Source organism: Triticum aestivum, chromosome 3A, assembly GCF_018294505.1.
Source record: "Triticum aestivum cultivar Chinese Spring chromosome 3A, IWGSC CS RefSeq v2.1, whole genome shotgun sequence".
In the NCBI taxonomy this organism is placed as follows: Eukaryota; Viridiplantae; Streptophyta; class Magnoliopsida; order Poales; family Poaceae; genus Triticum; species Triticum aestivum.
In genome coordinates this window covers 61063120-61076244 of record NC_057800.1, presented here as the reverse complement: position 1 = coordinate 61076244, position 13125 = coordinate 61063120, and the positions used below count along the sequence as shown (strand labels likewise).

General features: G+C 45.7%; 1 protein-coding gene across 1 annotated transcript; it reads left to right on the top strand.

The window, feature by feature from the left end:
* Positions 1-296: 296 nt before the first annotated feature.
* Positions 297-4160, top strand: LOC123060284 (RING finger and transmembrane domain-containing protein 2). The gene is made up of 8 exons (XM_044482905.1): positions 297-1221; positions 1414-1490; positions 2342-2510; positions 2865-2953; positions 3077-3241; positions 3318-3395; positions 3559-3662; positions 3779-4160. Exons 1-8 carry the CDS (start codon positions 312-314, stop codon positions 3882-3884), a joined length of 1698 nt encoding a protein of 565 aa, XP_044338840.1. The 5' UTR covers positions 297-311; the 3' UTR covers positions 3885-4160.
* The last annotated feature ends 8965 nt before the right edge of the window (positions 4161-13125 follow it).

Below are 13125 nucleotides of genomic sequence, written 5' to 3'. Positions count from 1 at the left end.
GACGAGGATTGGGACTCGAGAACCGGCTCGAAGAAGAAGCGTCGCCATTGCACTGCCCGTTGAAATATATTTCCCGCATCTTTCCATCTGTTCGGACTTTTGGATGAGTTGGCTGGAGCATAAATTCAATATTGCCCGTGCGAAATACATGTTTTTTGTGCTCAATGCCTAAGCTGGTCCAGCAGTACGGGCGAGAAAAGACTCGCAGAACCAACCCTTCTCTTCTTTTAGCTAAGAACCAGTCCTTCTAGTAGCGACGCCGACAGATTATGCAATTAATCAGGTCCTAATACAAAGTCTGAACCAGACACATGATGATGATTAATCAATTGAGCCAACCAAAGAGGCCGGACAGGAGCGACGCAGAGGCAGACGGCGTATCCCCATCCCGCCGCGGCCACGTCACCCTCGCCTCGCCCAAACATAACCCGCCCGCGCCCACGCCCACGCCCGAACCCGAGCCCGAGGGAGGGAGAAGGATTGGAAAGGCGGGCAGGCGTGGCGTACGGGGCAGAGGAAATATCCCAAAACCAAAAGCCTCTCTCCAGGAACGAACTCCTCGCGCCGCGACCGCGACAACCGACCAACCCGACGCCGCCACGGCCACGGCGAGCCCCCTCCGCCGCCTCCGCCTCCGCCTCGCCGCCTGCCTCCGCGCGCCCCCGCCCTGCGACGCCGCCGCCGACCCGCCCGCGCTCCTCCGCCGCAGGCGCCCCTGGAAGCTGCCGTCGCGACCCGGCCCCGCGGCCGACGGCCCGATGATGGACGCGCCGCCACCACCGCGGACGACGACGCCGACCACCACGCCCCCGGTGTCGCCGCGGCCCCAGACGCAGCCGCAGGCCCAGGCCTCCGCGGCCGTGTCCTCCAGGCGCTACGGCGTGCATTTCTCCGCCTCCAGCTTCATCCAGGCGCCGCTCTCGGCGCTGCTCGAGTACTCGGGCGTCCTCCGCGCCGACCCCGGCCCGCACCACCCGTCCGCCGGGGGCGGCGAGGTGTCGATCCGGATCGTGGGGCCGGCGGCCACCGACGGGGCCGTCGTGCAGGAGGAGGGGGACGCCGCGGGAGGGGCGCAACCCTCCGCGCCGGCGGCCGCGGCCGGCGCCGACTCCTCCTCCTCATACCAGAGGTACGACATACAGCAGGTGGCCAGGTGGGTGGAGCAGATACTGCCATTCACGCTGCTGCTGCTCGTCGTCTTCATCAGACAGCACCTGCAAGGTCCTTCCCCCTGCCCCTCTGTTTATTTTAAATCCATGATCCACCAGTGCAAATTGATATGTTGTCGTCTGTGTATGACCGCATTCGTTTATCTTGTGAAAAATCGTGGGTGGGACTTATGGTTTCATTTGTTTATTTGTGAACGTTGGGATCACTGAGAAACCGTGGACTGATCTGGTTTGTTTCATGCAGGTTTCTTTGTCACCATCTGGATTGCTGCCGTGATGTTCAAGTCCAATGACATCCTGCGCAAGCAGACTGCTCTAAAGGTAGGTTTTGTGCCCGTTTTGCTGAAATTTTTGGCTCTGGTGTAGTTTACCCCAAGCTTAGTGTGTAAGAACTAAAGACTAAAGAGTATCGATTAATGAAATAAGTCCAACTCATTGTATGCAATCATGTTGCTTAGTGTTATAGTTTATATCTAATTAAAATGTTTCAGTTCAGCGCATCTTTGAGCAAATATGATGGTGATATTTTTTTGTGCGTGCTTACATGGTAACATTATTGTTGCGTTGAGTGCTTTATAGATTAACAGGGCAAAAGCCCCTGTTCCATTTTCATAGAAAACGAAATCACACCGTGCCATCCACCTTTGAGTTCAGGAAGTTAAAAACACACCAAAAGCTGGGCAGCCAACACTATGAAATCCATTGCAACCATCCATACTCCAGATTGTATCGAGCATTTTCATGAATTTTCTGTATTCACGCATTACCTTTACATGCCTTTGTATGCCATGTTCTTCTTTGCATGAATTGTGTTGTCCTGTTGACTGTAAGGTAAATTAATTGGATATCTTTGTTGGTTTATGCCCTTACCCTGCACCAAAGAAATTCCAAATGGAAATGATTACATGCGGTCCATTAGTTTGATCATTATTGCAGCAACTAATTGGTTCCTGGAATTGCGAGAGAGTTCTATTTGTATAGGTAGTTGTAGCTTGTAAGTATCTTTCATGCCCCTTCCTTTATCTTCATCTTCTGAAGTCACGAAAATCTATTAGCTATGTATGTTCCTTGTATGAGGATGCTTGCTGATGTTATCATTTGTGCATAAGTGTTTTAACTATGATCCTGTTACCATCTGGCTAACTTCGCTTCTTTTCTTCTGCTTGATGCAGGGGGAGAGAAAAATGTTAATTCTTGTTGGGATTACAATATTATTTGTCGTTCATGTATCTGGAGTGTACTGGTGTTACAAGAATGGTGATCTTATCAGACCTCTGGTCATGCTTCCTCCAAAAGATATACCACCATTTTGGCATGCAATATTTGTAATCCTAGTGAATGGTATGTTATTTTTACCTATGATGCTTGAACATATTTAATCGTTGCCACTTGTATTGCTTCTAAGTTCATTCTGTGGACGTCATACGGCCTGAAAACGTTTAATTGCTGGTACTAGGGTCCTTTTAAATGTTAATGGTGTTAACTGGCTCAAAAGTTCATCGGATTTGTTGAATGTGGATATGTAGAGATAAACTAGGTTGTTTTCTATTTATAAGTGGTGGTGCATCTCTATACTTCAAGTATATAAATCTATGTTCAGTGGATAACATAGATTAAATTAACCAAACTGTCTAGAACTGATACTTTCTTCATGAAGTTTGTAATCGTGTTCGATTTCTTCTAAAATTTGTTCAGATACAATGGTGCGCCAAACTGCTATGATTGTGAAGTGCATACTGCTAATGTACTACAGGAACACCAAGGGCCGTAGCTATCGTAGGCAGGTAACGCTTGTAATCCTAGATTTCTGTGATGTATCTTGGTATTTTTCCTTATAGCTCCAGGTGCAGTGCTATTGTTTTTCTGTATAATCAGGGAGCCATAACCAATTTTGCCTTTTTGTTCAGGGTCAAATGTTAACACTTGTGGAATACTTTCTACTTCTGTACCGTGCCTTATTGCCTGCTCCTGTATGGTATCGCTTTTTCCTGAACAAGGAGTATGGGAGTCTATTTTCCTCGCTAACCACTGGACTATATCTTACGTTCAAGTTGACATCTGTTGTGGAAAAGGTGATATACCTTCCTATGCAATTTTAGCAGTGATACTGAGCAGATGCCTTCTAACACTTACCTTTTTGCTTGGCAGATTCAATCATTTTTTACATCACTGAGAGCATTGTCCCATAAAGACTTTCATTATGGCTCATATGCAACGAGTGAGCAGGTAATTTTGTATGCTTTATTAGACACTAAGAAGCTGTTGGCTGTCACTTGTTACTGAATGTTTATAAGTAACGATGGCATGTGAAAATATGCATTGTGTAGTGGAACTTTTGGCATGCATCTTTCATGTAACTTGACTACCGATGCGGCGTGTGTGCACTCAGGTTGCTGCTGCTGGAGATATGTGTGCTATATGCCAAGAGAAGATGCACGTCCCCATTCTTTTGCGCTGTAAACATGTCTTCTGTGAAGATTGTGTCTCTGAATGGTAACGCGCAGACATTCCGTCCACTCCACTCTAGTTACAGTTTTGTTTCATGATCTCAACACTCTGAGTATCTATTGGCGTTTCCTTTGTACTAACGTCTTTCTGGATGATGGCAGGTTTGAGAGGGAGCGCACCTGCCCACTGTGCAGGGCACTGGTGAAGCCAGCAGACCTCCGGTCATTCGGCGACGGTTCGACAAGCCTCTTTTTCCAGCTTTTCTAGGCCGCAAACAGCCAGCAGGGAACCTCGCTTGCTTTGCGCTGTGCAGATAAGAAAGCAGATGTTATAGGTGTGAGTGTGTGCGTTGTGTTTGTCCGTGTTTCGCGAGCAGAGCGGCCCGGTGAGGTGCTGAACGGATCCCAACGCCCCCTTCCCAGCTGAAGGTGGAGGGTGCATGAGTGTGTTTGTTCCCATGTGTGCATATTATCCCCTGTATAGGCTATAAGAAATCTTACCCTACTACGATTTACATAAATAGAAATGAGTATATATAGACCATTGCCCTGTTCAAGAATTCATCCGATTAACCAGTTAACTTGCCGATTAATCCCTACTCATAGGGTCACCGAGTAGCCGATAAACCGAAAAATCGTCCGATTAATTGATTAAATGGCCGATTAACCGATTAATCCCCTACTCGTTAGCCATCCGAGCAGCTACCAGTTAACGATTTTCTCAACAATGGACCATTGTTATATAGACTCTGAGATTGTGACAGGCTGACAGTTACGGCAGATTGGTGAACTCTCTGAACCCTGGTTGAGTTGAAGAGTTTGGATCAGTTCCAGAAGGTAAGACGTACTGGGAACTACTCTGCTTTGGGTGTGCCGTGTTTTTTCTGGCAGTGTAATTATGGCAGTAGCTGAAGCATGAAGTACCTGAGCCGCTGAGAAATAATCTCTGGTCCCTTCCTAGTTTATGTGAAGGCAGGTATGTTAATCCCTAACTAATCGACCAACATGAACACCAGTGACACATTCCTAGGCTTGTTGTTTCAATTTTCAGCAAAATGTCTATCATCAACTCACAACTAGAGGGGCGTATGTGCTGTAGGGGTCTAGTTACAAGTCAACCATCCACTCGTAACTAGGACATGCCCTACTTTTTTATAGTGGCCCCAGTTGCGACTCGCAACTAGGGGGGCGTCAGTCTGTAGGGGCCCAGTTGCAAGTCAACCATCGACTTGCAACTGGGACACGTTGTACTTTTTTGTAGTTACCCCAATTGCACGTCAACCATCGACTTGCAACTAGGGGAATACGTTTGTAGGGGCCTAGTTGCAAGTCAACCACCGACCCGCAACTAGGGGGGCCTATGTCTATAGGCACCCAGTTGCAAGTCAACCATCTACTCACAACTAGGATGGGTGTTTGTTTGTAGGGGGGGGGGGCACTTGCAAGTCAACCATCGACTCGCAACTAGCACGCGTCGTACTTTTTTGTAGTGGCCCTAGTTGCTTGTCAGCCATCAAGTTGAAACTAAGGGGAACGTATGTTTGTAGGGGCCTAGCTGCAAGTCAAACATCGACTAGCAACTAGGGGGGCGGCATATGTTTGTAGGGGCCCAGTTTGCAAGTCCACCATCAATTCGCAACTAGGCGAGGGACGTATGTTTGTAGGGACCTAGTTGCAAGTTAACCATGGACTCGCAACTAGGGGGACGTATGTTTGTAGGGGCCCAGTTGTCAGTCAACCGTCGACTCGCAACTAGGGGGGCGTATGTTTATAGGGGCCCAGTTGCAAGTCAACCATCGACTCTCAACTACGAATCATCTTACTTTTTTGTAGTGGCCCTAGTTGTTGGAAATATGCCCTAGAGGCAATAATAAAAGTATTATTATTATATTTCCTTGTTCATGATAATTGTCTTTTATTCATGCTATAACTGTATTATCCGGAAATCGTAATACACGTGTGAATACATAGACCACAATATGTCCCTGGTGAGCCTCTAGTTGACTAGCTCGTTATGATCAACGGATAGTCATGGTTTCCTGACTATGGACATTGGATGTCGTTGATAACGGGATCACATCATTAGGAGAATGATGTGATGGACAAGACCCAATCCTAAGCCTAGCACAAAAGATCGTGTAGTTCATTTGCTAGAGCTTTGCCAATGTCAAGTATCTCTTCCTTTGACCATGAGATCGTGTAACTCCTGGATACCGTAGGAGTGCTTTGGGTGTATCAAACGTCACAACGTAACTGGGTGACTATAAAGGTGCACTACAGGTATCTCCGAAAGTATCTATTGTTTTATGCGGATCGAGACTGGGATTTGTCACTCCGTGTAAACGGAGAGGTATCTCTGGGCCCACTCGGTAGGACATCATCATATGCGCAATGTGACCAAGGAGTTGATCACGGGATGATGTGTTACGGAACGAGTAAAGTGACTTGCCGGTAACGAGATTGAACAAGGTATCGGTATACCGACGATCGAATCTCGGGCAAGTAACATACCGATAGACAAAGGGAATTGAATACGGGATCGATTGAGTCCTTGACATCGTGGTTCATCCGATGAGATCATCGTGGAACATGTGGGAGCCAACATGGGTATCCAGATCCCGCTGTTGGTTATTGACTGGAGAACGTCTCGGTCATGTCTGCATGTCTCCCGAACCCGTAGGGTCTACACACTTAAGGTTCGATGACGCTAGGGTTATAAAGGAAGCTTGTATGTGGTAACCGAATGTTGTTCGGAGTCCCGGATGAGATCCCGGACGTCACGAGGAGTTCCGGAATGGTCCGGAGGTAAAGATTTATATATAGGAAGTCCTGTTTCGGCCATCGGGACAAGTTTCGGGGTCATCGGTATTGTACCGGGACCACCGGAAGGGTCCCGGGGGCCCACCGGGTGGGGCCACCTGCCCCGGGGGGCCACATGGGCTGTAGGGGGTGCGCCTTGGCCTACATGGGCCAAGGGCACCAGCCCCAAGAGGCCCATGCGCCTAGGGAACCCTAGAGGGAAGAGTCCTCGAGGGGGAAGGCACCTCCGAGGTGCCTTGGGGAGGATGGACTCCTCCCCCCCTCTTGGCCGCACCCCTTTCTTGGAGTAGGGGGCAAGGCTGCGCCTCCCCCCTCTCCCCTGCCCCTATATATAGTGGAGGGGAGGGAGGGCATCCACACCTGAGCCCTTGGCGCCTCCCTCCCTCCCGTGACACCTCCTCCTCTCCCGTAGGTGCTTGGCGAAGCCCTGCAGGATTGCCACGCTCCTCCATCACCACCACGCCGTTGTGCTGCTGCTGGATGGAGTCTTCCTCAACCTCTCCCTCTCTCCTTGCTGGATCAAGGCGTGGGAGACGTCACCGGGCTGTACGTGTGTTGAACGCGGAGGTGCCGTCCGTTCGGCACTTGATCATCGGTGATTTGAATCACGACGAGTACGACTCCATCAACCCCGTTCACTTGAACGCTTCCGCTTAGCGATCTACAAGGGTATGTAGATGCACTCTCCTTTCTACTCGTTGCTGGTCTCTCCATAGATAGATCTTGGTGATACGTAGGAAAATTTTTGAATTTCTGCTACGTTCCCCAACAGTGGCATCATGAGCTAGGTCTATTGCGTAGATTCTTTGCACGAGTAGAACACAAAGTAGTTGTGGGCGTTGATGTTGTTCAATATGCTTACCGTTACTAGTCCAATCTTGTTTCGACGGTATTGTGGGATGAAGCGGCCCGGACCGACCTTACACGTACTCTTACGTGAGACAGGTTCCACCGATTGACATGCACTTGGTGCATAAGGTGGCTAGCGGGTGCCAGTCTCTCCCACTTTAGTCGGAACGGATTCGATGAAAAGGGTCCTTATGAAGGGTAAATAGCAATTGGCATATCACGTTGTGGTCTTGCGTAGGTAAGAAACGTTCTTGCTAGAAACCCATAGCAGCCACGTAAAACATGCAACAACAATTAGAGGACGTCTAACTTGTTTTTGCAGGGTATGCTATGTGATGTGATATGGCCAAAAGGATGTGATGAATGATATATGTGATGTATGAGATTGATCATGTTTTTGTAATAGGATTCACGACTTGCATGTCGATGAGTATGACAACCGGCAGGAGCCATAGGAGTTGTCTTTATTTATTGTATGACCTGCGTGTCATTGAAGAACGCCATGTAAACTACTTTACTTTATTGCTAAACGCGTTAGTCATAGAAGTAGAAGTAGTCGTTGGCGTGACAACTTCATGAAGACACGATGATGGAGATCATGATGATGGAGATCATGGTGTCATGCCGGTGACGATGATGATCATGGAGCCCCGAAGATGAAGATCAAAAGGAGCTATATGATATTGGCCATATCATGTCACTATACTATTTGATTGCATGTGATGTTTATCATGTTTATGCATCTTGTTTACTTAGGACGACGGTAGTAAATAAGATGATCCCTTACAAAATTTCAAGAAGTGTTCTCCCCTAACTGTGCACCGTTGCTACAGTTCGTCGCTTCTAAGCACCACGTGATGATCGGGTGTGATGGATTCTTACGTTCACATACAACGGGTGTAAGACAGTTTTACACAGCGAAAACACTTAGGGTTAACTTGACGAGCCTAGCATGTGCAGACATGGCCTCGGAACACGGAGACCGAAAGGTCGAGCATGAGTCGTATAGTAGATACGATCAACATGAAGATGTTCACCGATGATGACTAGTCCGTCTCACGTGATGATCGGACACGGCCTAGTTGACTCGGATCATGTGATCACTTAGATGACCAGAGGGATGTCTATCTGAGTGGGAGTTCATAAGATGAACTTAATTATCCTGAACATAGTCAAAAGACCTTTTGCAAATTATGTCGTAGCTCGCGCTATAGTTCTACTGTTTTAGATATGTTCCTAGAGAAAATATAGTTGAAAGTTGAAAGTAGCAATTATGCGACAGTAGAAAGCTTATGTCCTTAATGCACCGCTTAGTGTGCTGAACCCCAAACGTCGTTTGTGGATGTTGCGAACATCGGACATACACGTTTTGATAACTACGTGATAGTTCAGTTAAATGGTTTAAGTAGAGGCACCAAAGACGTTTTCGAAACGTCGCGGAACATATGAGATGTTTCGAGGGCTGAAATTGGGATTTCAGGCTCGTGCCCACGTCAAGAGGTATAAGACCTCCGACGATTTTCTTAGCCTGCAAACTAAGGGAGAAAAGCTCAATCGTTGAGCTTGTGCTCAGATTGTCTGAGTGCAACAATCACTTGAATCGAGTGGGAGTTGATCTTCCAGATGAGATAGTGATGTTTCTCCAAAGTCATTGCCACCAAGCTGCTAGAGCTTCGTGATGAACTATAACATATCAGGGATAGATATGATGATCCTTGAGGTATTCGCGATGTTTGACACCGCGAAAGTAGAAATCAAGAAGGAGCATCAATTGTTGATGGTTGATGAAACCACTAGTTTCAAGAAGGGCAAGGGAAGAAGGGATACTTCATGAAACGGCAAATCAGCTGCTGCACCAATGAAGAAACCCGAGGTTGAACCCAAACCCGAGACTAAGTGCTTCTGTAATAAGGGGAACAACCACTGGAGCAGCATTACCCTAGATACTTGGTAGATGAGAAGGCTGGCAAGGTCGATAGAAGTATATTGGATATACATTATGTTAATGTGTACTTTACTAGTACTCCTAGTAGCACCAGGGTATAAGATACCGGTTCGGTTGCTAAGTGTTAGTAACTCGAAATAAAAGCTACGGAATAAACGGAGACTAGCTAAAGGTGAGCTGACGATATATGTTGGAAGTGTTTCCAAGGTTGATATGATCAAGCATCGCACGCTCCCTCTACCACCGAGATTGGTGTTTGCGTTGAGCATAGACATGATTGGATTATGTCTATCGCAATACGGTTATTCATTTAAGGAGAATAATGGTTACTCTATTTTTGAATAATACCTTCAATGGTCTTGCACCTAAAGGAATGGTTTATTGAATCTCGGTCGTAGTGATACACATTTTCATGCCAAAAGATATAAGATAGTAATGATAGTACCACTTACTTGTGGCACTGCCATGTAAGTCATAATGGTATAAAACGCATGAAGAAGCTCCATGTTGATGGATCTTTGGACTCACTCGTTTTTGAAAAGTTTGAGACATGCGAACCATGTCTATTGGTGTATATGCATGAAGAAACTCCATGCAAATGGACCGTTTGGACTCACTTGATTTTGAATCACTTGAGATATGCAAATCATACCACATGGGCAAGATGACTGAAAAGCCTCGTTTTCAGTAAGATGGAACAAGATAGCAACTTGTTGGAAGTAACACATTTTGATGTGTGCAGTCCAATGAGTGCTGAGGCATGCAGTGAATATCGTTATGTTCTTACTTCACAGATGATTCGAGTAGATGTTGAGAATATTTACTTGATGAAACACAAGTCTGAATTATTGAATGGTTCAAGTAATTTCAGAGTGAAGTAGAAGATCATTGTGACAAGAGGATAAAATGTCTATGATATGATCATAGAGATGAATATCTGAGTTACGAGTTTTGGCACACAATTAAGACATTGTGGAAATTGTTTCGCAATTAATACCGCCTGGAACACCATAATGTGATGGTGTGTCCGAACATCATAGTTGCACCCTATTGGATATGGTGCGTACCATGATGTCTCTTATCGAATTACCACTATCGTTCATGGGTTAGGCATTAGAGACAACCACATTCACTTTAAATAGGGCACCACGTAATTCCGATGAGATGACACCGTATGAATTATGGTTTAGAGAAACCTAAGTTGTCGTTTCTTAAAAGTTTGGGGCTGCGACGCTTATATGAAAAAGTTTCAGGTTGATAAGCTCGAACCCAAAGCGGATAAAATGCATCTTCATAGGAAACCCAAAACAGTTGGGTATACCTCCTAATTCAGATCCGAAAGCAATATGGATTGTTTCTAGAATCGGGTCCTTTCTCGAGGAAAAGTTTCTCTCGAAAGAATTGAGTGGGAGGATGGTGGAGACTTGATGAGGTTATTGAACCGTCTCTTCAACTAGTGTGTGACAGGGCACAGGAGTTGTTCCTGTGGCACCTACACCAATTGAAGTGGAAGCTTATGATATTGATCATGAAACTTCGGATCAAGTCACTACCGAACCTCGTAGGACGACAAGGACACGTACTACTTCGGAGTGGTAAGGTGATCCTGTCTTAAAGGTCATGTTGCTAGACAACAATGAACCTACGAGCTATGGAGAAGCGATGGTGGGCCCGAATTCCGACAAATGGTTAGAAGCCATGAAATCCGAGATAGTATCCATATATCAGAACAAAGCATGGACTTTGATGGACTTGCCCGATGATCGGCAATCCATTGAGATAAATGGATCTTTTAATAAGAAGACGGACGTGGATGGTAATGTCACCATCTATGAAGCTCGACTTGTGGCGAAGTGTTTTCCGACAAGTTCAAGGAGTTGACTACGATGAGATTTTCTCACTCGTAGCGATGCTTGAAGTCCGTCGGAATCATGTTAGCATTAGCTGTATTTATGAAATCTGGCAGATGGATATCAAAACGAGTTTCCTTACCAGTTTTCGTGAGGAAAGGTTGTATGCAATACAATCAGAAAAGTTTTGTCGATCCTAAGGATGCTAAAAGGTATGCTAGCTCCAGCGATCCTTCTAAGGACTGGAGTGAGCATCTCGGAGTTGGAATGTATGCTTTGATGATGATCAAAGATTTTGGGTTTGTACAAAGTTTATGAGAAACTTGTATTTCCAAAGAAGTGAGTGGGAGCACTATAGAATTTCTGATGAGTATATGTTGTTGACATATTGATGATCAGAGATGATGTAGAATTTCTAGAAAGCATATAGGGTTATTTTGAAAGTGTTTTTCAATAGAAAACCTAGATTAAGCTACTTGAACATTGAGCATCAAGATCTATGAGGATAGATCAAAAATGCTTAATGGTACTTTCAAATGAGCATATACCTTGACATGATCTTGAAGGTGTTCAAGATGGATCAGTCAAAGAAGGAGTTCTTGCCTGAGTTGTAAGGTACGAAGTTAAGACTTAAAGCTCGACCACGGCAGAATAGAGAGAAAGGACGAAGGTCGTCCCCTATGCTTAAGACGTAGGCTCTTCAGTATGCTATGCTGTGTACCGCACCTGAGGTGTGCCTTGCCATGAGTCAGTCAAGGGGTACAAGAGTGATCCAAGAATGGCTCACAGGACAGCGGTCAAAGTTATCCTTAGTAACTAGTGGACTAAGGAATTTTTCTCGATTATGGAGGTGGTAAAAGAGTTCGTCGTAAAGGTTACGTCGATGCAAGCTTGACACCTATCCGGATAGCTCTGAGTAGAGAGACCGGATACATATAATGGAGCAATAATTTAGAATAGCTCCAAGTAGAACAGTTGTTTGGAATAGCTCCAAATAGAGCGTGGTAGCTGCATCTAGGAGATGACATAGAGATTTGTAAAGCACACACGGATCTGAAAGGTTCAGACCCGTTGACTAAAACCTCTCTCACAAGCAACATGATCAAACATAAAACTCATTGAGTGTTAATCACATAGTGATGTGAACTAGACTACTGACTCTAGTAAACTCTTGGGTATTAGTCACATGGCGATGTGACCTGTGAGTGTTAATCACATGGCGATGTGAACTAGATTATTGACTCTAGTGCAAGTGGGAGACTGTTGGAAATATGCCCTAGAGGCAATAATAAAAGTATTATTATTATATTTCCTTGTTCATGATAATTGTCTTTTATTCATGCTATAACTGTATTATCCGGAAATCGTAATACACGTGTGAATACATAGACCACAATATGTCCCTAGTGAGCCTCTAGTTGACTAGCTCGTTGTGATCAACAGATAGTCATGGTTTCCTGGCTATGGACATTGGATGTCGTTGATAACGGGATCACATCATTAGGAGAATGATGTGATGGACAAGACCCAATCCTAAGCTAGCACAAAAGATCGTGTAGTTCATTTGCTAGAGCTTTGCCAATGTCAAGTATCTCTTCCTTTGACCATGAGATCGTGTAACTCCTGGATACCGTAGGAGTGCTTTGGGTGTATCAAACGTCACAACGTAACTGGGTGACTATAAAGGTGCACTACAGGTATCTCCGAAAGTATCTATTGTTTTATGCGGATCGAGACTGGGATTTGTCACTCCGTGTAAACGGAGAGGTATCTCTGGGCCCACTCGGTAGGACATCATCATATGCGCAATGTGACCAAGGAGTTGATCACGGGATGATGTGTTACGGAACGAGTAAAGTGACTTGCCGGTAACGAGATTGAACAAGGTATCGGTATACCGACGATCGAATCTCGGGCAAGTAACATACCGATAGACAAAGGGAATTGAATACGGGATCGATTGAGTCCTTGACATCGTGGTTCATCCGATGAGATCATCGTGGAACATGTGGGAGCCAACATGGGTATCCAGATCCCGCTGTTGG